Source organism: Centruroides vittatus, unplaced genomic scaffold (genome assembly GCF_030686945.1).
Source record: "Centruroides vittatus isolate TY-2023 unplaced genomic scaffold, ASM3068694v2 contig_166, whole genome shotgun sequence".
Taxonomy (NCBI): Eukaryota; Metazoa; Arthropoda; class Arachnida; order Scorpiones; family Buthidae; genus Centruroides; species Centruroides vittatus.
This window is the reverse complement of record NW_027121006.1, coordinates 639,652-664,237: the sequence shown is the minus strand read 5'-3', so window position 1 is coordinate 664,237 and position 24,586 is coordinate 639,652. Positions and strand designations below refer to the sequence as shown.

Below are 24,586 nucleotides of genomic sequence, written 5' to 3'. Positions count from 1 at the left end.
CTAAACATTTCTCCCATCGAGTGATTTCTTAATGTACCGAATTCGGTACGTAAATGTGTTTTTAAAAATAAAACGGAAGGTTGTAGGCTCCTTTCACTGACAGTGGAACGATGCTAATTACCAGTTACGTAGAACAGATGTTCTAGTATTGTTACGTCACTAATGGTGATCTCTAGTCGACTGGCCACAAAACACCTTATGGTGTTGATAATTTCTGCCGTTAAAAAGATGGCGGTAAAGGAAACGGTTAATGGAAATCGTACGATCCTTTGTAAGGTGTCATACACGGAAAACACTGTGAATTTTACACGGGAATACAATTGTATAGTCTGTTAAGTGAGCCTATGGAAAGATACCAGCCACACAAAGGCGCATAGATCATAAATAAGCTTTGTCGATTGGTTTAAATACGCATGTAATCGATAAGTAGGAGTTTCCCGGAAATCGAAACGCCTCCCTACCAATTCTCGCGTCTTTTGTGTTTCGTCTTTTTTCCTGTTGTAAGAGGTTAAATGATCGTATCTTCTAGCGCCCTGCCTTCAAAATTAGACATACTTTCGTAGGATTCACTTAAACTCCGGATGCTTTAGGCCTACCCCAGCACTCATCCTAATGTGTTACGCTGCGTAAATCAATCGACAAACGTTCGAGCCACGTGACAAAAATTCGTTACGAAGCGATAGAAAACTCGCGTCACGAGAAGTATGCGTAAACTGGACCCACCACGCGCAACTTCCGGTTATTCCGGAAGCGGCGGAATGCATCTTCCACATCCGCCGCTGGCAGAAGGCGTGTCGATCCAGGTGTCTGGTCTCGGTCGACCAATCGGAGAGAGGGAGGGGGTCGGAACGGTCCGCATCCCCTCCCCAAACTCCGCCGGGGGTGAACGCGCCAAGCGAGGGGGAAGGCGTGACGCCGAAGACTAACGTTCCTCCTAGGTCAAGCCGATTGGCGGAGGCAGAGCGAGGGGAGGAGCATCGGCGTGCTTCTCCAACGGGAGGGAGCGGAGGGCGATAAGGCGAAGAAGATCGTCGATAGCCGGATCGAGCCTTCGGATGGATATCGACCCGGCTTATTCGTGTCGCTGCAATCCGTTCAGCATCGCCTCTTTGATGTCGGACAACGCTGCCGAGTCTTTCCTGGCTCCGCTGGCCGTCGCACGCGCCTCCGAATGTTGCTACGACTGGTCACTTCCGGCCGCGGCTCCGACGCCCGCCGTCGATCCCGTCCCGTGCCCCAACACCCCCGTTAAGGAGATGGAAGGTGAGTCCTCGGTTTTCTCGTATCCTCTCGCGCGCGCGACTAATCTATAACGCCGAGCTACGGCGCGCGCCAAGTAGCCAACGCCACGACGCGGGTAATCCAATCCTGGACCGAGTGTTAATTCTTCCGATACGCGAATGCCATTGTTTCCTCGCGTGCTAACGCGCTTTTTGTATTAAAGTTTGGTTAATAAAACTCCGACCACCCCCAACTCGCGTGTAACTGCCAAACACGCATTTCGGTATGTCTACTATTACGCTACTGGCGGACGTGTTATACTCGGGTTTATTACCTCGATTTAAGGCCACTTTACGCTATACGGAGGTGATGGCGTACGAACTTCAAGCCGTACGTTGGAGAGCCCGGTAAGTACTCGCGAAGTATAAGGTAACTGCCCCAATGTTAAGCCCTATTAACTATAACTGAAAGAGCCTTTTCTCGACAGCGTGCCTCCTCAGTGTTACCAAAGACTTGTATCATTACAACGGGGCAACCTACAGGCTGCAAGAGTGCGAAGAGATCATCGATCCCGTGGGCGAAGAGAAGAGCCTGGACGACGGAGGAGTGGCGGAAGGCGAAGACGACTCGGAAAACAGAGAAAAGAAGCCTCTTCACCCTAAATTGGTCACGGTGACCGCCACGTTGGAGATGAAGACTCTGTGGGACGAATTCAACGAATTAGGCACGGAGATGATCGTCACCAAGGCCGGAAGGTAAGTGCGTTTGTCTTACCTCGGATCGCACTTTCGAGGGTGTAACACTGGAGATGGATTTTGAAGGAACGAGTCGAATTTTATGCCTCCGTATCTTCCAAGTACAAGGGTTTAATATAGAGGCGTTAACTGACAAATTTTCACGCGCCGAGACTATAGAATTCTTTCCTATAGAGGCTAAGGAATAATACTTACATTGAGCCGACATATGCGCGAGGGAAAAATTAGGTGTTTCTTAAAAGCAAGAGAAGAGAAGAGAGAGAGCTTTATAGGGGTGCTCTGTCTACTCTCTCCATTTGTATATATTCTTTGCCTCATCTTCCAGGGGAGGAGGTAAAGAATAGGTAAAACAAAGCACATACTAGCAAAATAGATGAAACCAGACAAAAGGAACACAGAGCAACGTGGCAAAGAATTAGGCTGGCGCATAGATACGAGTAGATACCGAACCGAAACGTGCCAACATCCAAAACACCATTCGGTTCCTTTTGCGTCGGTCGCCATCGCTTAGAATGCAACTCGAGAACACTCGTCGAACATCTCGAGAGACCAGTTATTCTCTCCACACTTTTCGCTCTTTTTACGAAAGCGCTATTAAGATGCTGACAAGATTCTGGTATCGACGCAATTACCAGGGCGCTACCGTTAGTTAATGGATAGCGATGTCGTCTCGCCACGCTTCGTAAAAGTCGGACGACCGGGACCAAAATACCGTACGAGTTTACTTTCGACGGTTCTTTCCGTCGGGTGGATCGGCATCGTATCCACCCTCGGCGGAAAAGAAATTTTTTGAAGAAAGTAACGCTCGAATCCGTGGTAGCATTTGATACGCCAACCGTAACGCCAAGTACGCGAAGTGGCTAAGCTGGCACATGTTTTGGCATTTGGCTCGATGCAAAAAGTGGCATTTTGGCAGTCCCTCCGACTGCCAAACTGCGAGGTCGCCTAACAAATTAGTAGACAAATTGAGCAGGCACCGAAGATGCCACGCGTAACGATGTCCGGGGAACTGCCATTCGTCAATGTTACAAAGGACACTACCTGAAAAGGTGCGATTTCTAAATCCCTTCTCGGCTCTAACTACTTCTGTAGAGCATCTCGGTGTAACGAGACTCCGCAAGAAGACGACGTGAGATTTCTCAGCAATTTCTGATGATAAATTATAGAACAGATAGCACTAAAAGTGGAGTGAAACGTTGTTCGGATTCAGAATCCTCTAAAAATAACCGTGACGCCAAGTGAAAAACTCTTCCTTATTCACTGTATTAAGCTCTAAAGGACACATTTCTCGTCTTGACCGATATAGAAACCGGAATAAAAATATCTCCGGGGGTGTTTTTCCATAAACTCTATCGAAGCACCAAAAATTGGTGTTTCGGCATACTTTCGTCGTGCGCGACTGGGAATTTGTCCACCCCTTCATCACGTACACGCTATTACTTTTTGGCTAGGCCGTTTCGGATAGGGCTATACCGTAACTAATTATAGGACTTTATATTGTTTGAAGGCACGGGCAACCTTCGAACGATATAATGGCCCGTGCTGTGTGAAACTTAGAGGCGGCGAATAAAATTCTTCGTTTGTCTATATAGAGAGGTTTACTATAAGAATTTGGTGCTGGGTCGTCGTTAAGTCGAGGTTGGCCATCGGGATTCATTAAGGATATACAAGATGGTGGATGTAAAGAAGACCTAAATGCATAAAATATAAGTAGGCCCATTCTTACGAGTTGGTAGAACGGATAACGAATGAAAATCCATAAACCGTAACACAGGAATCACTACATTCTAAGGGCCGTTAGAATTTAGGAATTTTTGTGGTGCTAGGTATAGGAATACCATAAGGATATTTTTCTACACGCCTTCTTGTCTTTTTGGATAATGAATGTAGGAATGGGCTTTCGGGGATGGAGTTCGGACATACTCAAAAATAGGGATCCGTTCCAAACGCCCTATTCTCTTTGTTCTATTCTGTACTATAGCCTTTATGGACAAGCTGTCAGAAGGATCTTTAGGGTGGTACAGAAAGTAAGGGTATAGAACAACTAATTTTTTAAATATTTTGGCGCGTTGTGACGGGATAATTCTTGGAGTGCAAGACTAGATCCTTTAGAGTTGGGGTTTTTCTGTTTGTCGCCATGTTTCGAGTAAGTACACACCAGAAGTATACACGTAAATCGGGCACACGTGGCCTATAACAATAAAAATACCGAAGGACGTAAACATTCGGGATTTTATTATAGAGCCGGTTCTAGGGCCTTTCGTTTGCACACGTACTCTACGTATCAAGGTCGGGAGCAACATCTATTACCTAGAACACTGCGCATTAACGGCCGAGGTCCGTTTCGAGGGGGAGAGAAGATACCGCGAACCCGTTGCCCGATGGGGTATCTTACACTAAAAATGTAATTAAATACCGAATGTTAAGCGTCACTTTGCAGCATTCCCCATTTACAGATGATTAAGGGACGAAAAAACTTTAAAAAATATCTGAAATTCTTTGCGGCAACCCCCCAAAAATTCGTCCGCATTTCGAGGGGGCAAAAAAGATAACACGAGGTGTCGCGGCGACGAACATCTCGTTTTTATCTTTTTTTTTTTTTTTTTGTCGCGCTGCCACCTCATACGAGCGAGTCTAGGAAAGGAGAAGGAAAAATAAAAAAGGGGGAGAGACGAGCTGTGGTACTTTGACATTAAAATAAATTTCCCGAGTGAACGATTCATTTGTTTATCCCTAAAGTAAAAGGCCTTAAGTCTACTTGTGACAAAGTTGTCCAGTGCATCGGTTAAGGTCACGACCCGACCCCGTATCGATCTCCGAAGGGTGTTCGCCGGGGGGAGAGAGTAACTCGAGACGAGAGAGAACCGAGAGAGAGAGGGTCGCAGTTTGTTTGGATAAGCTCGCACCCCTGCACTCGGGACGCATCCTCCTGGTCATTGTACCGCGAGAATGTCCAACCGGTGTTGTATGTCAAATTCGTCGCGCGCCCGACACCTGCGACGACCACCCGGCCTAGCAGTTGGCTTTTCGTAACCCTCTCTCTACCCGTGCCGACGCGTCGCGTCGCGTTGGCTCGCCGGCGAAGTCTCTCCGTCTTTCAAGATGGCGGCCGAAGGCGTATAAAAACATTCTTTTATTTCTTCGTGTACAAAAAGGAATAAATAGCCGACGTGGTCCTTCTCGCACTGGACGCGAACGAGATAGACGTCGAGATTTATAGCCGGGGCCGTAAATCACCAACACTTGTCTACTCTATCTCCTTGTTGATGAAGTCTGTCCTGGGACTCTGCAGATGCTGTCAGCGTGTAAAAAGTGGTCGGAGGGTTTTTTCTACGCTCCGTTTCGAGAGTTCCACCCCCAGACGGCCCTTACGACCGCGATGTGTCTGTAGATACGGACAACACGTGTTTCGTTTATTGTGTCGGACGGACGGGACATTCTTCCCGCACGCCTAAGGGGACGCGGCACCGAAATCCCCTCAAACGGGGAATCTTCGGTAGGATTTGGTACACCGAGCAGATGTAAAATCGTAGCTTACACCAGAATCGCGCAATCCAGGGTCCAAAAGTCGCGAGGCAGTGTATACAAACAGCGATAAAGATCCGCATTTTCCGAGACGTCGCGATGAAAGAAGTTTTTGTTCCTGCCATAACTACCACTTTTCTCGGGTACAGCCACGTCGGGTGACGTCTGTCAGCGACTAACCTACCGTATCTCGTGACCAAACCCGTCATGTGCCATCTACGTAGGTGGCCCGATACGGCCAATCGACGACTTCCGTTCGAAGAGGGATCCTTATCGACTGCCACTCGTGATGTCTACCGCGTTAAATCGACGGTGAATAAAACGCCGGTCCGGACAATTCCCCCTTTTCTAAAAGACCGTAGTCTTCCGACCGGCATCGTCTCCGCAACACAGTCAATGCCGATTTAAAATTTTTAAGTAGATAAACGCCTAGACTTTAAGCAATGGTATCGATTATCGGATTAGAAAACTCGGCAGGAGGAGTGATGCCATCGGCAAAGGGAATTGACGGATGCAAAAGATAAAGGAAGTAGGAAAAACTGCAGCCGACTAGGACGATAGCAAAGACGAAACACAGCTAGAAAGACTAAGAAAAACTGCAGTCAGCCAGGGGGCCTAGAATCGATGCAGGCATCCGGGAAAACTAGCGAGGATGCGGGCATGTAGGAAAGGTAGCAAGATGCAACGCTTAGCTTCAGTTCTTCCTAATACTTCTATCTAGAAAACTAGAAAAGATACAATCAGATTTAATGGACAAGCAAAGATGCTAGCGTATAGTGAATTAAACACAACCCTAGTTTGTTAATTGTAGTTGATAATATCATCTCTTTCTTAATCCGTTAATTACTTCCATCTAATTATTAGCATAACTATCTCCTATTGACATCAATAACGGCTAGAAAAAGTAGTAGATGATAATATAAAAAAATAAGAACAATCTGCGGACGAACAGGTGGTAATGGCGGAAGATAAGGATGATCTGGAATACGTGACAAGAAAAATAAAGAGGAATATTTTAAAGGAGGTTTATATATAAACACGAGTAAAACAAAATACTTACGCATAGGAGGGGCTAAAACAGACGTGGAACTGGAAGGACGAGAAAATATTGAGGATGCGAGCATCACAATTATCTCGAAATACAGATTCATCAAGACGGAAGAGGTGCATTAGAAATTGACACAAGATTTGCACGAGATAAGAGAGCAGTTAGAAGATTAAATGGAATACGGTGGAGTGAAAAAATATCTAGATCAAGGGAAAAAAATATGTAACGCGGAGCGGAAGCACGGAGAATGACTGGGGAAGAGAAGAGAAAAGTAACGACGGTCGAAATGGGTGCATCGAGAAGATGGTGCAGAATATAAGAGAACGAATAAGTAACGAGAAGGATCAAAGACGTAATGGGATCGAAGGAGACTATTTTGGAAGAAATACAGAGGAAACAACTTATTTGGTTTGAACACGCGAAAAGAAGGAGTGACGAGAGACTCCCGAAAATGTCAATGGAATACATTCCACAAGAAAAGTTGAAACCATTCACGCGTTCAAACCAAATAAGTTGTTTCCTCTGTATTCACAAATAACGCGTTAAAAAGGGAGTATTTAATGATAATCCTAGTGCTATAATTCCTACGGGAACTGGAAATATTCTTAGAACCAACCCATCAAAAATCTACACGAGAATTTAAATCCATTTCTAGAGCCGTTAGTGGCGAGAAAAGAAGGAAGCGACACTACTTTCTGCCACAGAAGTGACTCGAACTTATTGAAAAATATTAAAAAAAGAAACTTCTTCCGGCATTTAAAGTGTACGGTTTCTATTTTGAGTCTGACATTGGCCAGGTGTGCGAAGTAACGATTTTCGGAGGAGCCAGACTATCGCGCGCGCTACTTTTGCCACCCAAAAACTGGCATCCTCCCGATTCCTCCGGCGAGTTTTGTGGTCTGTCGAAGGAAAACTTTGCGCAAAGTAGAGTTTCTTACTTAAAGAGAGCTTCGGTCTAATTGGAAAATAAGTCTTCGATTAAGTGCCTAATTTCTCTTTGTAATCTTCGTACGCTCGAATCGAGGAATGGTAAACGCAGAAGTACTAGATAGAATACAACAATTCTACAAGATTAGACGTATTCGGCAATTGTCCTAGACTACTAAGTCTCGTCTTTATTCGTAGTGAGTTTCAAAAGACGTATAGGCCCGGATAGAAGACGCAATAAACTGTGTTCTCGAATTTAGTATATTTGGTTGAAATTTTCCATTTGCTCGAATTTAGAAGCTTCCGTCTCTGGAATTAAACGTAACTTCTTCGAATTCCGGTAGGTTCCTTTTTGAATTAAGTAGATTTTTCCCCGGAGTTAGGTTCCGCTTCGTCGAGCTTAGTAAGATTCGTATTCTTAGTTACGCGAGTCCCGTCGTATGCTTTCTGGAAATAAGAGGGCGGCGTGTCGTACCCGGGGCCGAGTATCTAAGAAAGTAACGGGAAAAATTTCAGTCGTCTCGCGTCTTAGAATTAGGTTCGATCGTGTGTATTGTTAGACGCGACGTACGATATTTCGTTTGGTCCGGGTAGGTCCATTTCGGACCGGATCCGAGAAAACGCGTGTCGAGCTTAATAGACAAAAATTAGTCTCCGAATTGCGACGAGACCTAAGGTATTGGGTAATATCGTGCCAGATGCGAGCACTTACGACGACATTACGTTCTTCGTATTACGCGTTACGTACGGGCTGTTAAGCTATTCCGTAACGCGAAACGAGGAATAAACTAAGTAACAGTTTAGTGTCAGAGGTCTTCTTATCGACGTGGCTCTATCTTGTACCATAAAGCTTCGTACGTCGTTGAGTCCCTATCTAAGAGCCAGCCGATAACACAAACGATTTACCTCCCTTCGAGTTATTCTTTGGTGGCCTTTGGTAAAGAATTAACTAAAGGTTACCTTTTAGTTTAGGTAACCTTTAATTCTCGTCGAGTGTATCCAAATTTCTCGTCTTCCTCCGGGACTTTCTTTCGGATTCCGGGATAACGACGTACGCGTATATACGCCAATATATCTTGCCCGTGTTGCGAGTTGGCTATTAAACGTTCGCGGCATTATTATAATTTTCGTATACGTTGCGAGGTCGAAAAGTTGCGCGGCACAAAAATCCTTGGAAAAACCTTTACTATCGCATTACACGCAGTTTATTAGAATAGACCCGTAAATTCGCATCCTCTTACTCTCGCTGCGGGTGACAGTCGCGTTGAGCGTTAGACTATTATCGAAACGATACTCTGTTTTTCTCCGAAGAGCAGATTCGTCGTAGACGATGGTAATTTTTCGCTCTTATACCAACAAATGGCACCACTACTAACTTAGTTCCGGACGTCTCAAAGACGTTGCCAATCTCTAAAACTCGTTGTTTATTCCGAAACAATACAGAAACCCCGCTCGTTCGAATTGTCCTCCCGTGTTTTGGTACTCTGTGTTGGATCGAGGCCAGTCGAGACATATATTTCCTTGTTGTTTTCTTGTTTATGTATTCCTTACTGCGTGTTGAAGGGAATCTGTTATCTGTTTTACCGGTTCTAGAACGGATAGGAAGAACACATTGCCAACGTTTCGATACCTCGCATTAATTTTTGATTCTAGCGCAAGCGAATTAGAACCGATAGATTTACGTTATTTTCTAGATTTTGTGCATAAATATTCGTCGTATCGAATAAACTCTGGCGTACGATAAGCTAGATAGGTGAAGTCGACGGTAACTAATTTAAGTTACATACAATACGTTAGAAACGAGGATAATCTCGGATTAATTTAGGCCCGAGCTGCGTGAAATAGTGAAATGGCCTACGCCCGAAGAGCTCGGGAAAGAGGCGAATACTTTTTGCGCGAGGATTCCGCAGGTAGCTTTCGAGAGTGTTCGCGGGCCTAAGCTGTACGGCCGTCGCTCGACATCTCCGGGACGAGACTGTTTTTAAAGGGAACCGACGTTTGGAGTCGCTATCGCTTCCGCATCGTAATTAATAATAAATTTATAAATGCTATTATTTAGGTCTATATCTGTCTTTATAAATTTTTAAAATGTAATTTATAATGATTCAATTAAGCACAATCGACGATAAGACGAAACGAAAATTTTCTTAACAACGCGGAGCGAATTAGTAAACATAAAAGAGGTAGGTGGCGCTTAAATTAACCGCGGAAGGCCGCCGGCCGGCCAACTTTCGCCCGTCGAGGGACCTAAAATACTCGACTTTTTTCGATTTTTCGGGATGGGGCGAACGAAGAATTAAGTTAGCTTTTGCCTTCCTCTTCCGTTCTCTCCTTCGGGTCGTCGCCGCCACCCGCAGAAAAAAACGTTACGACCGGGTCGAGCCCCACTTTGGAGTTTGAGGAAAATAATCGGCCGAGTAATATGGGAATTTGATTTTTAACGGAAGAAAATAATAAGCAAATAACGTCGAGCGTAGTTTCTCTCGGTTCGTTTACGCAATACGATTGTCGATTCTCGCCGATAACTTCTAATTAGACAGGGGCGAGTGCTCCGATACTAGAAAGTATTCGAAACTCGAGAGCTGGAATATTCGACGAGTCGCCGGGCTATAAACCATCTGTTAAAAGGGGGTCGAAATTTCGATTTACAGAACTCTCCGGCCCCTCGCTCTTTCGGAATTTTTCTACAATATTACGTCGCCTTTTCGACGCGTTATTTCGTTCGTCCCTAGGAAGTCCGATTCTACTCGAACGGTTTCGCCCGGGTCGGGCTGGCCCGGTTTGATTATACGAGATCGTGGTATTATATTTAAAGGAAACGCCGAGTAGCCGGACCGGGTTAAATTTATTTCGGCCCGCCGGTCTAAACTCCCTCCGTATTACGCCGGATCTGGACCCTTCGAGAAACGTTTCTCCCAGTCGTTGCCCGAGGGTAATCCGAGTAAAAATACTTTTAGACTGGCGGGGGAACGGAGGCCGACGTAATACCGAGGGAGTTTAAACTGGCGCGTGGGACTCGGTGGAATTTAGCCCCCCGTACCGGAGTACGCCGGAGCTTACGGGCTATCGGGGAAGCTGGCGGGTATACGAATTGGCGCGTCTTAGGCGGTGACCGGTAGACGGGCAGAAAACGTACCCGCTTCCCGCATTGCCCCCTTCGCTAATCGCTACCGTTATCGACGAAGGAAATGTTCGCGGGCCCGTCCGTGCGGCGGAGCTTCGGACCGAGAAACGTTATACGCCGGTTTTCCTAGCGAAAGTTCTCTTACCCCGTTTTATCGTACTAGTTTTTGTCCGTTCCGGCCGTAAATAGAAATTTGGCCTATGGCATTTATCGCATTCTAACAAAAACATCACGTGGTCAATTCCCAACAGTGGTACGGTTTACGACGCGATTAAGTTCAATTAACGGACGTATAAATATGTCACATTCGTATACGAAGAAAGGCGCGTCGCGCTCTTTCTTACGGTTTTCCCCCGGACAATGGTTTCCGTCCTCGAATGTAATTCGTCTTTATTGTTTGTTTCCACGTCGGAACCCGTTGCGATTCGGTGAAAAATGGCCGCCGCTCCGAGAATAACTCGTAACGTATAATCTTTGTAAACACGCGGATTCTACGGAGAGTTGCCAACAATTAACGGTCGAAAAATTACAGTTCTAGATACGTAGAGGAGGGTAAATTAGTTCTTAGACGTTTACGCGGATGCGCAAAAAACTCCACCGGTTCTCGTATCGGGATTCCGTGTTGCGCGTAACGGCAGACTCGTCACGCGTTAAGAATTTGGACGGACGGGACCACTCGGTAGAACAGAATTTCCTACCGTAACTTACGGTCCCGTTCGATTAGCCGGGCCACAAATTTTGCCGGTGGTAGCCGACTGTCTAAACTTTGGTATCCTCTCACCCGTCTTCTCGGCGTGTTTCTTGGCACCGCACGTGTTTTTGTTAAGTAGTCGGACATTCTTTTCGCACGAGGCATATTTTCCTTATACATAAGTCGAATTCTGTTCGATTTTGCGTAGGTGCGGTTGGAAAAACGTCGGAACTTTTCCTTCCCCGCGCTAAATGGCATTCCGCGGGCTGCCGGGTTCCGTCTTATTCGATTCCCGTTGCACAAATCGACGCGATTACCCTCGTTATCGACTCTCGGTCACTAATGTAAATATTTATACCGCCACCGTTACCATCGGACTTAACGGTTACGATATTTTACATTTCGGTAAATAGCTTCTTAAGTAGGAAAATCCGCAGTTCTCCGGACGGATGTCCGTTGCCATTCGAGTCTTTAACCGGAATGCCTCTTTTCTTAATCGATACGCAAATTTATTACGATACCGACCCGGTAATACCACTTATTTTTAAGATATAAAATGGATCCGTCTTTAGGCGCCGAGTCGTAAAACGAATACCGATTGCTATAGACTTAGTATTGTAAATCGAGGTTACGTTCTCGGAAACTGTATCGTCCGCAGCCTCGGAATATTCGTATCCGAGGCTGCCAATTACGTAGAGAATGTTACAACCAAACTACCGAAGTACTCGGCGTTTTGTATTGACCATTTCTAATTAGCCCCGTTATAGCGCCGGAGATCTTACGCATTCCGTTATGTCGGACCGAGGGCGTCGCCAGGGGGCCTCCCCTAGAAATTCGAAAAAATTATTAAAATGCTAAGTTTTAATTAAAATAATCTTCTTAGGCTTCTTGTAAGTTAAAACAATGTTTTAATTAAGATACTTCTTTTCCGGTACGTAGTAAATGATTAAAACTTTACCTACACGCAATTCTTATCCTCTTGCCCCCTGGTCCGTTGGCTGGCGTCGTCCCGGTATCGGACCTTACCGCCCTTTTAACTCTAGATATTCGTTTCGTATCTTACGCCCGTCGGTGACTTAAATTCGATTCGAAATTCTTCGCCGTGCGACGCATTTGCCAGTTATTCTCTTTCCCTTAATATAAACATAGTCAAACCTCGATGTAACGAGCTTTTTGATATTCCGCGTCTTCCAGCCTCGTTTCGTATCCGAGGTGTCGTCTACGCGGCGGTAATTACAATATTTGCAAATTCATTAGCCAATATCCGGACAAGGAACGATTTATATTAAAAAACGTAACGTCTTCGGAACGCGGGACGTACGGTACGTTTATTTCTAATTACTCGATAATAACGTAGCTCGAGGTTGGATCGGGTCGCTTGGACGGTGGCGAACGTCGAAATATTCGATAGATCCTCCTATTCAGCATCGCGGATATCCGACGATGTATGTTAAATCGCCGGCATCTTCCGGACAGTCCTATTCGTCACGATTTCTATCATTTGGCGGGTATCTTCTACGTGCCGCGTTATATCGTTAGGCCACCCTCTTACGGTAATCCTACGATAAGTTAGAACTGTCTTTGTACCGTTATATCTCCTAGGTACGCCCGTTAAATTACCAGTGAGCTTCGAATTCTCCCTTAGTACCGTTGTTATATCGCCATCGTTTCCTAGAAATTCGGTGTTACCGCTTAGGCATCGTCTATACGCAGTATATATTTTAATACCCGAGTTATCCGTGTTACGTCTAGTGCCGTTAATCTGCACGAATTCGCAAATTGTACGCTCTACGCCGACGGGAGGCCTTAACGAATGGGCCTTTCGAAAGTTTTCCTCGCTACGTCGATAATTCTGGCAAGCCGGAGCCACACTTCTATTATTAGAAGATATGTTTCTCGTCCCGGAGACAAATAATGTCCCATTTTTTGAGACCGGTGGGTACGCGCGGAGATTGACGACGTAGCAAATCATTTTAGTCACTTTCTCGTTAATTAAATTAGGAAGAAGACCGTGTCCGGCAGCCGAAACGGGAAGCGCGTTTCTTATAAAAATATCCGCAATAATATTCTTATCGCTAATCGGGGATCCGAATCCGAATACGGGACCTACGCCGACCCGAGGCGCTAATTTCTGTGACGTAAAAACAAAGGAGTTTTTGGTCTGCGACGTATTATCCACAAAACCATTTGAAGGGTACAAATTACCACGCGCGAGATTTCGTTAAGATGCGAGACGATCTTAACGAAATCTTTTGTGTGGTAGTTTGGACCCTTTAAATTAATACCATTGTACCGGACTGCGGAGTCGTAGCCTACTGCTCGGCTTTACCGGGTGCGGTAAAGTCGCCTAGTGTTAAAGCGCGTGGCATCGCGTCGGGCTTATCGCAATTCCCGAGCGATTTTTAAGAACCGAGATGGTTTATATCTAACGATCGACGTATTAAGCTATTATCTCGTTATTTTCTATACATTAGGTGTTTCGCTCGCGCTCCGGGACGAAACGGCGGAGTAAAACGTGGCGCGAGTTTAATTAACGATTCAAACCCCCATTTCGACGAAAAGCGAAAAAGAATTTAATTTTCGTCTCGTACTTAAGGGGGTGCGCGTTTTCGAGTCGGAGAATTTGGCCAACTTAGCAGAAGTCGACCCTCCGTTTGGTTCTTCTCCCTCGCCCGGGAGTCCAACGATCCCGTTTGACAATCGAGGGAAACTAATAAATCACAAAAAGGATACGTCACCGAGTAGACGTCCTCTTTCTCCCCATTAAAAGTCTTTCCGGCAGACTAACTTAGCAGAAAATCTACTCGGAACACGTGCGAACAGAAACGGACAATTCCACAGAAACACGTGCTACAGACGGGCAGCCTTACAAATATGCACGCAGGCGGAGAAGTAAAGAAACACTATTTAAACACTAGCCATTAATAAACTTTGATTACCGATAGAAACTATCGGTAATCAAAGTTTATTATTTAAATATCCGAACATTAAATAATTAACCCGGAAGTAATTTATACCCAGTCGTATTCGAGTCTGACAGAATGCGTCGATTTTTTTGAAGATGGCGGCGGGTAACGGATATAACCGTCGTATCTTTAAAATACTTCTTTTTTAACGCGCAAGTTTTTACATTTCGCCATATTTAATTTGAAAATAAAACTATTTTCATTTTGCATTCCCCGAAACGCCGTGTTTCAAATTACGCGGATCTTCCGAGTCCCGTCCGCGTGGCTCATTTAAAACTAATAATCGAATTGTCGTCCGCTTTAAAAAATCGCTCGATAGAATCTGTCGTCGGACGTGTGGGCCTCGTGGTGGGCCTCCGGCTCTTTCGTCACCGTTATCGCCCTCCCGGCAGCCCACGCCTACCGTACAACTAACTACCGAACCGATAGTCGAGTTTTAAAATTCGGTCCGGCGATTTGCCCCAATATAACGCGCCGCTAACTTTTTGCGTGTCGAACACGGCCCGGATCGTTACGAATAGGTACGCCTCTTTAAAATAGAGGGCGTAAAATGACAAGATTACAAAACGTCGGGTCGTGACTAAATAGCTCTACCTCCTAAACTCGCTTCTCTTATCTACGGGGACATTGCCTGCTCCCGGCTTTCTAGCGTTCGACTATCGACGGGGAGGAAACACCACTCGAGACACCGCCCGTCCCGATACAATATGGCAGCCATTAAGCCGGTTCTTAATTTAATAGCTATCAGATGCAAGTAGGAAGATACCCGAACAACCGGACGTCGTCTCTGTTCGTAGACCGTATCACTCCACCCACTATCGCTTTACAAAACCGGCCACTTTTTATACCCTCCTAACGAAATTCGACACCGGCTTATTGTCCGACGCGTTTCGCGTAGATGGGAATTTTCGTCCGCGGAGCTTGTATTCCCCTACCCGTGCTTAGAGATCCCTCGTTAGGTTATTAGTACGCAGTAAGAGATGCTGCGGGGACGGCGAGCTACCGGTCGACAAAACTAGCAGAAAGACGGGGGGCTACTATTTCTTTGTACAGACTACGAAAGCGATTAGTGCCGGATTAATGTACGGAACATTAACTAAGCGAGGCAAAAACTCGACTTCGGAGACTCCTCACATGCCGGACATATGTTTCTATGACGTCGACCGGGACGGGCATGCGTAAAGACGCATAAAAAACGGGAAGGACGTTACTCCCGGGATTAGGAAGGCGATTTATAGCCGTTTCGTAAGGAGTAGCGCGTCGAATCGGCGCATTCCTCCATTATCGCGGGGCGAGTCCGATTCCATATTTGAAGAGGACGTCTCGTATTTTACGCGGCTCTGGCGAGAACCGGCGCTTTTCCGACGTCCGAACTCGTATTTATGGTCGAGTCCCGAAAAATATCCATTTCGTCTTTCCGCAACCCGTTGCTTGCCAAATATTTTAACGCGTCTATCGACCCGGGGATCGAACGAATAAAAAGTGCGTCGCTGTTTGGCGTCGCCAGTTTAGCCTTAAGTGATTTCCAACGCGAGAAAATCGCCATCTCGCGCCTCCCACCCGAGGAAAATACACAAACTGGCGAAATCTCTCGACTCGCTCGACAAATACTCTCTTCTCGCGAATTTTCGGGCATTTCGTTTTTAAAATTGTCAATTTTTGGGTCCGACGGGAGGGAGATCTCCACGCCCGCCCGTACCGACTCGTAAGCGCGGAACTGCCTTACGCGCTAGTTACGCCGTAGAAAATTGCGTTACCTCTGTAATTTCATCGCAACGCGGAGAAAATTTGGCCTATCTAGCATTGTTAAAACAAAATCGCTCTCGGGTTACGTAACTTACATCTCTTTATTCTTCGTTTTTCTTTCGCGTTAAGCGAATCGGCGACGTCGATAAAACGGGATGGCTCGGTAAGATGGAGGCAAAGACGCGGTAACAGGTGTCGTGTGGTCGGTCGATGCGAATGGATGAATCGTCTCTTCGTTCGTTCGACTCGTTCCGGGAAGCGTAACGCGATACGCGATAGTTGGCAAACTGCGGGATTAACTGGCATCGACCGGAGCGAAATCGTTTTCGAGCCGGTGTTTGTCGGATCGAGGTCGATCTATCCCCGGTACGGAGTAACGGTACTTGTAAGAGCGCGGTTACGGCAGGCGTAACTTCTCGCACTCGGATGTGGTTGTTGGTAATTAGGGTTTGCGAAACCCGACGGATTACGGATAAAAAGAATTGTTGGAAAGAGGCGGGAGAGTATAAACACCGCACGTGTTACCGGGGGTGGGTCGTCGAACGACGAGTCAAATAGTGATTTATTCTTAATTGCTATCATTCGATACGAGAGCGAATGCATTATTTTCCGGGACGGCGGCTGACGCGTGATAAATAAGTTGTGTGTGTTACCCGGATTACGGGAGTAGGTCCTTATCCAAACACAGAGCCTCCTTCATTAATTAGACTGGTGTCAAGCTGCAGACTGCACGGTCGACGGTGTGTTGGTGGGCTTGTCTCTCTTCCTCCGTTCTTCACTCCGTTTCTAGGGAATGAGAGGGGAAGGAGCCGGGAGAAAGGTCATCCCATCAACAAGTCAAAGTAAACATTCCTCACGTTGTAACTGTTGCTGTAAATTTTCCACCATATACGTTTTATATATTTACACAGACACAATTTCTTACTCTCCGAATAATTGTTCCTCTATTTACCAAAATTTACTCGTACTGTACCTTTTGTATACGCTTCGTTACCGGCTAACGTTACGGTGCCAAACTTTGGGGTGGTAGTTATCGTTTAGTCCTACACTATCGAATAGATTTGTCTAATCCCGAGGATCCCGTTTCTGTCGGGATTAGACAAATCTGTTCGATAGTGTAGGACTAATAAAGAACTTAAGTCCTACCTAGACCATTCATTATGTCTGTAGGACCCTATAGGATCCTAGGTCGAGTTAACGTAGCTCGCACCGAACACCTAAGACCCGATATAATCGTTTCTGAGGATAATGCGGGAACCGTAGCAGCTCCCGCATTATCCTCAAAAATGGATATAGGATCGAATCCCTCGGCCACACCAATGTCGATTTTTATAAGGAAATGGTTATGTTTCTGGTCCGCGATACGAAAAACATCACGCCCGACAGGTAACCGCGCAACGAGAAGAGTAACGAATTCTTTCGCAAATAACCACAGTTGGCGCCGAGAAGATTGATAAGAGCAGGTTAGATGGGGGAGAAAGCGTGGAGTGAGTGATAACTAGAGGGAGGGATGCGGATGGTCCGGAACGACCTTTATGGCACTCGCCAACGTTCCATCCTCCCGGACAATATGTCAAACGCGTACGTCCCCTTTTCCTAACCCGACTGGTGAAAAATTCCCCCCTCCTCGCTAACTCCGTTTTTAATACCGCGTTATTTTTCTTTAGGCGCATGTTCCCCACTTTCCAAGTCAAGTTGTACGGCATGGACCCACTAGCGGACTACATCTTGATGATGGACTTTGTGCCGGTGGACGACAAGAGATACCGTTACGCTTTCCATAGGTAAGTAACTAATATCGCGCTAACGCGGTAACGAAAAAGTAGAACCGTACGAATCTCCACGCCGATTCGTACACAAAAGAGTAGACGGACTAGCCTAAATCCGAGGTTAGCGATCGCGAAGAAAATGGAGGAGCCACCGGATGCGGGAATGGCACAATGGAATATACTCGAGCATAAATATACCGACGTGGCGATCGAAACAAGACGCATTTACGCCGGAGTAGTTTCCCGGCGCCACTTCCGCACTCCACGGTCGATCCATAACGGAGGCGCTACAACAAACGGACGAGTTTATTGCCAACCAAACGAGGGGTTTAACTGTAGATTGTTATAAGCGGTTAAGACGTCGGCCTGCCGCCGCGGGGAAGCCGGACAACCCGAAAGACCAAAAAACCAAGTAAGCGCGTGCGAAGGTGGCCACGCGGCGCGAGAAGAGAGCCCACCGGTGCGGAAACGCGGCAAAGAAAAAAAATGGCGAGGAATAACCCAGGATAACGAGCGTCTGTTTGCCGGCGTTAAATTTGGAGTCGGTGGCAGCTGTCTGGGATGCGTGGCGTGTGGCGAGTAATTACTTACCTCGCCAATTCACTCCAATCGACTCTACCTATTTGTCTTGATCGGGGTCCTCTGCCAACGTCTACCCCCGGGACGGACGGAAATATGCCACTAGGTACGCTTCTTCGGGCAGTCTGTCAATCGTCATTAAAACGTACCAAATATAACCCGGGCCCGATTTTTCTTCCTCCAAAAATTATGGCAATTTATACTTGTAAAAATAAGACCCTATCGCTTTACTATATTTAATCCCACCTCGGCGCGTCGCGTCGCGCGGCCCGTTCTGGCTCCTCCGCATTTACCGTTTGTCTTGCAGTTCCAGCTGGATCGTGGCGGGGAAGGCCGACCCCAACATGCCACCCAGGATCCACGTGCACCCCGACTCTCCCGCCAAAGGTACGCAGTGGATGAAGCAGGCGGTGAGTTTCGACAAGCTCAAACTCACCAACAATCAACTGGACGACAACGGACACGTAAGTAACGCTTCCTTTCCGCTAACTCGGCGCAAAATGTCGATCTCGGCCACCCGATTCGCCGATGCGGCACAAATTCACCCGCAAACTAATGCGGAATACCACCAGACCGAAGATTGGCGTTTTCGCGCTTCGTGACATTTCCAGACGCGTCGCGTTATCCGTAACCTTGTAAAAAATTCACTCCCCCTGTAAGAACGGCCCTACCCGGCTCGCGAGCGTCTTCGTCGCAAACACCTCCTTACGAGGCTTCGCTCGTCACTTATATTTGTGACGTAACGTTTTTTGCAATTATCCTTCGCGACTGTGTAAGCGTCGGGGTTGCTCGTCGACGCGGGGCGTGAATTTTATAGCGTGGTGACGGAATTTTACCGTCTCGAGGACCCTCGACGTTTCTTCTTTTAGGTTTTCGCGTGATGTCACCCGCCGGCGGGTGACATCACGCGTAAAATATATATCTATATTTAGGAAATTCGTAGTCCGGTCGGCCGTATCGAACTAGCGCGTGCGAATTTTCGTCACTCGTCAAACTTTCCCTTCGGTCGGACGCCGGGCTTCGACCAATGCTCGCGTCACTAAAGAACAACGTCGGTTACGCTTCTTCCGGGGAAGGGCGAATCGACGACTCCAAACCGTATACGGAGTTTCTCGTAATTAATATCGTCGACGCCATTTTTCCCCGTAATTCACACCCCAAGGACCACCTCCGGAGGCTCTAATCTACTAGAAATTCGATCCCGTTACGCGGCGCTGCGCTCGAAAGACCACCACCGGACGAGATTTGGAATACGTTGACGTCACGCGGACTGGGTTCGGTCGGAAGAATTGCCGTATCGCGTAACGGACGTGGACTTGGTAACGCGCCGTTACGCATTGTCACGCGTAAATTTCCGACGTTGCACCGTTTGACATCCGTCTACAATGTCTAGAGTAACATTTTCTCTGTTCGTATGACGGAAAGACTGTCTTTCTGTAGGTTGCTCGATTCGTACACTATTACGGGGACGAATTTTTGTGTAGCGTACACACTGCGTAATTACGCGAAAACTACTTTTTTTCGATTTATGTACATCGTAAGATCAGAAGAACTGGGATTTCTCTGACTATAACTTACGAGAAAAATGTCGTTCTAGATATTGTTTGTACATTAAGTAACATTTAGAGAGATGAATTTTAATTCTTATCGGGTGTCTCGAACCGTACAAATTTTACTCCTTTACGCAGAAAGCAACTTTGTGATTCGGAATGGCGTAACAGCCGAAAGGTTAGGCTTTCTTCTTTCTTGCACCGCGTAACAGCGAGAAAGCCGAGTCTCCCGATTACACTGCGTAACGCACACAACGAAGTAGGATTATGTCGAGGGCTAAAAAGCATCCTTATTTGAGTCGAGTCGCGAAAGACGGCACACGAAGCTATCTACAGAAAAAATAAACGTCGTCACCCCTCGGCACTCGTCGAACAAATGATAAGAGCATCCCCCCCCGCGACTCCCCTTTTTTTCGGGCTAAAATAACACCTCGATCTGGAAATTTTGGATAATAAACGTTCCGAGAAATTTATATTTAGCCGTCGGGATCCTCTGACTCGGCCGAAAAATTGGAAAAATTCCTATTTGTCACAAGCTAGATGGCAACTTCGCCCCTCTGAACTTTCTTTCGAGATAAACGTAAATTCTTAAAATACGTCCACTTGTTTAAGTTACGAACGGTTTCGGAGGAAAATCCTCTAAAAGTCGAAATCCGGGCAATCCGATGGTCTTTAGAAAGCGTGTTTTCCCCCGACGTCGCTAAATTCTTCCTAAATTTGTGCACGAAGCGGGCTAAAATCTGTGAAATTCGCCCGAAATCGTATTAAAATGTAGGAATTTCGCACCGAAATTGCTAAAATGCCTTCCGTATTTAAGCGTAATTACTGAAAATCCACCAAAAATTAGGAATAAAATTTCTAAAAATCCTCCGAAATTCGGAAGGCGGGGATTAAAAATCTCCGAGGACGTAACCGTAAAGCGTAACTAATAGTCCGCCGCGTCACTTTTTTACAGATCATTCTGAACTCGATGCATCGTTATCAACCCAGGTTTCACGTGGTCTCCATCAATCCCAAGGGGGAGGACGTTTCCAGGACGGAGAACTTCAAGACTTTTATCTTCGCAGAGACGAAATTTACTGCCGTAACGGCCTATCAGAACCACAGGGTGAGTGCGTAAACACTTTTTTGGTGTAGTTTCTACACTGGAACTTGCCTCTGACTTTATAAACTGTTGCAGATCACCCAGCTGAAGATCGCCAGCAACCCTTTTGCTAAAGGTTTCCGCGATTGCGACCCCGAAGAATGGTAATTTTCGTTACTTTTTCTGCTAACTTCGAGGTGAGAGTCTGGGATCGACAATCGACACAAAAAGTGACAACGTGAATAATGATGCGACCGCGTCAACCGGATCCTCGTCTAGCTCACATGTGGTCCGACCATCCGCCGAACTCCTTCCCCTCCCTACCGCTAGATAAGTCCATGTTACTCGCCTCCCCTATAAAACGCAACTAGCGTCTACGCGCCGGCCACACCGTTCCGCCAACTTTGACGCGGACGTCGCGCCGCGTAACGCCCCGCCACAACTATTAAGTAGGTAACTTTTAAGGTGTAAACTCGTTACGACGCGTTAATACGATGGAAATTTTCGCTAGTTACGCTCTACGACGTTAATATTCTCTTATATAACTAGCGTAACGGCGATCCTTGGATAAGATAAACATTGGCTGCATAAGATAAACACACGCTATCTCTTAGTAGTGTGCGAGATCTATCAATTTCCAGATAAGTCGACCGATAGTTTCTGGTGTTTCTAAGCAAAAAAAACTTTCCAAATTGTCTCTCGCGCGCACGAAGATCGCCGTCCGAGATGGCGGAGAGGGACTATCTACGTGTGTCACGAAGTGACGTATTTCGTGATGAAAAAATGAGCTTGGCCGATCTATAAATAGATTCTGGTCATCTGGCTAGCGTTACAAGCTCTGCCAGAGTAGCTAATTTGTATGTTACGCTATCTTCGGTAACAAAAGTTTTGATTCGCGGTTAGTTTGCCTGTCTAACGGTAGTGAAATGGCCAGCGTAGACGTTAGTAACGCGTTTTTCTGTATCCGGGTGGGTGTGTTGCGTAGTGTTACCAGGCTCCGCCAATATAGATTAGACCCGGCATTCCCAAACTTCGAGCGTCCACCCGCTAAAAGGATGCGTCGATACGCGACACTAAGCGATTTCCTAGCTTACGATAACTCTGACGAAGGGGTAGAGAAGCAACTACTCGGACACTTGGAGAGAAGTGACAGTTTCTACACCGTCGCGCTCCGTCCGAGTGGCGTAGAAAGTGCTAAATTTCCACACCTAACGATACCCTCGGTCGAAGGGTGCAGATCTTTTCGATACAAAATGATTTTGACCTACTTTTTTACAACACTCAATTGTATATGTTTACCGCTTAATAAAACGATTAAGATAATCGTTATCGCCGACCCTTTTTGTTACTACTGACCTACGACCCGTTTTACATGCGTAGCACCCGGAAAGTTGAAGGTCGGGAAAGTTACGCCACATCTAGAACGTTACCGGTTCTAATTGAAGTAATTTACGCCCGTAGAGTAACCGATAAGGAGTTAAGTTGGGTAATTGCGATTTGTACAACTTTCGCAGGTCGATATCTTCGAGCGTGGTCGAGATGTTAACTTATTTCCCTCCGGCTCAGAGACACAGGGGTCAACACAGGTCGACTTCTCTTCAGCTGTTGCCCATGAGCCCGGCGTCGTCCTTTGGCGGCAAGATGGAGAAAGGTAAGCAGAAAGGTCGCCGTGTTCTATGGTGTTTGGGTTCTGACACTGTCTGTTTGCAGATGACGAGAAGGAACATCCCGGCTCCAACCCTCTGTTTTCCAGGATGAACAACGTCCCCGTTTCGCCCGGTTTGCACGTGCCACGTCCCGATCAGTCGCAGTGTTCCGTAAACCAACCCTACGCCACGGATTTGTGCAATTACGGCCCGACCTACGACAACTACGTGTATCCCGTAAAGACTAGGAGCAGCCCCTATCCGCGTCCTCAAGCGCCTTACACGGGTTACGGTTCTACCCCTAACTACAACGGCCTGTACCCGAGTCGAACGAGACAGAACAGTTACGAATACAACCCCAGATGAGGGGGATCGAGCCGGGTAAACTCTCAACTTCTGTACAGTTAAACGCGGATGTTTCCGCGCGGGGATAAATTTGACAAGAAATGTATTTTTTTGAGTAAAATATTGTTATATTCTATCTTAATCAGCTGGTTTCTTTGCGCCGTACGTAACGTACCGTACAGTTAACAATAACCCATCGTTATAAACGGGATTTGCTTCGTTATAATGCCACGCGGAATAGGAATCTCGTAGGCAAATCTACGTACAAAATGGCGCTGGGAAACAATTAATAGTAAGATTAACAGAACAAAAAATCCGGGGTAACAACTCATACGTATGCTACAGCGCCACCTGGTGGAGGATAATCGAAACACGTTTCTTTCTTCGGACAATCGACAGAAGCCGCACGACTGTGACGGTAGTCTTTCGTAACTGCATTATCTAAATTACGATTTGCTACTTCTATATTTAATTTTTACACACGCAGAAAATCCCGCCTTTAACGGGCACGACACTAGGATCGTTACCACGACATTGGGCTGTCACAACAAAGCGAGTAGGCCGGCTGTAACGAGTGACGGTGGGGTAACACTACGGCCGTTACTACAAACATAACGTAACTATCGTATCTCGCATCTATCCAGCGGATATCTCTCTTGAAATCCGAAAGATCTAAGTGGATATCGAACTTTATTCTCGACGGAAACGTCTCGTCGAATCTCGTGTTACGCAGTATTTATTTTAATATGTTAAGATTAGTAACCTTTATCGCCGTTCTTAAAGATAAAAAGTGCTACCTATAATCTAAACAAGACGTTCGATTGGTCACATCGTCCACCAATCGAACTCGTTCGATGATTATTCGCTTTACTTCTACCCAGCAAAAAAGTTAAAATCTGGACATCGTAACAAAATAAAATTCTGCTAACACTGGAATGGCAATAATTCCATAAAATAAGCGTAACGATGAAACTATCGCCGGAGGACACGTTAATAAAGGCGCGTAACACAATACGGTATAACAACCTACCGGAGCGTAACAATATTTTAACCAAAGGTCATCGGCGTAACGTCTTGCGTCACTTAACGGTACGCCCCTTCGTACAGCGGTGCAACGGACGCACCAATTCCAGGAGAGGAAGATAAGTTACGTCGTCTTTCCGCCGAGCCCGGTAATTTTTGACGCGTAATGGAGTAACAAGTTACGTGCGTGCGATTTCGGTTTAGTGGCATTTTTTTAAACGGTGGGTCGGAGGAAGAGTAGGTTTCCCTCTTATTCGCCCGCCATTAGCGGGGATGTTTACTTCAACACGGGGTCGTATACATCAGAACTTGACAGATCTGTTTATCTAACGTTATCCACTGTCTCGCAGACTTACACCAGTCGCGCATACTTTCTTCCTCCGTGTCAACAACCTCGTCTAGAGGATATTTTAATAAGAGGACCAACGTGAACGGTGTTGCGCCTTCGTCGGGGGTGGCCGAACTTATCGCTCCTTCCTCGTCCCGAAGACATCTTACACTCGGCTAATTGCCCGGTCTTTGGAGTCGTTTCAACGTCATAATTAAAGAAGGAGCGGGATGATGTATGCGCGCTGACACGGGCGGGG

General features: G+C 46.4%; 1 protein-coding gene across 1 annotated transcript; it reads left to right on the top strand.

Annotated features, from left to right (window-relative positions):
* The first annotated feature begins 309 nt into the window (after positions 1–309).
* Positions 310–23,109, top strand: LOC136968924 (T-box transcription factor TBX10-like). The gene is made up of 8 exons (XM_067262993.1): positions 310–1,263; positions 1,709–1,976; positions 17,671–17,787; positions 18,659–18,815; positions 20,857–21,009; positions 21,082–21,149; positions 22,500–22,636; positions 22,696–23,109. Exons 1-8 carry the CDS (start codon positions 1,056–1,058, stop codon positions 22,995–22,997), a joined length of 1,410 nt encoding a protein of 469 aa, XP_067119094.1. The 5' UTR covers positions 310–1,055; the 3' UTR covers positions 22,998–23,109.
* Positions 23,110–24,586: the final 1,477 nt, after the last annotated feature.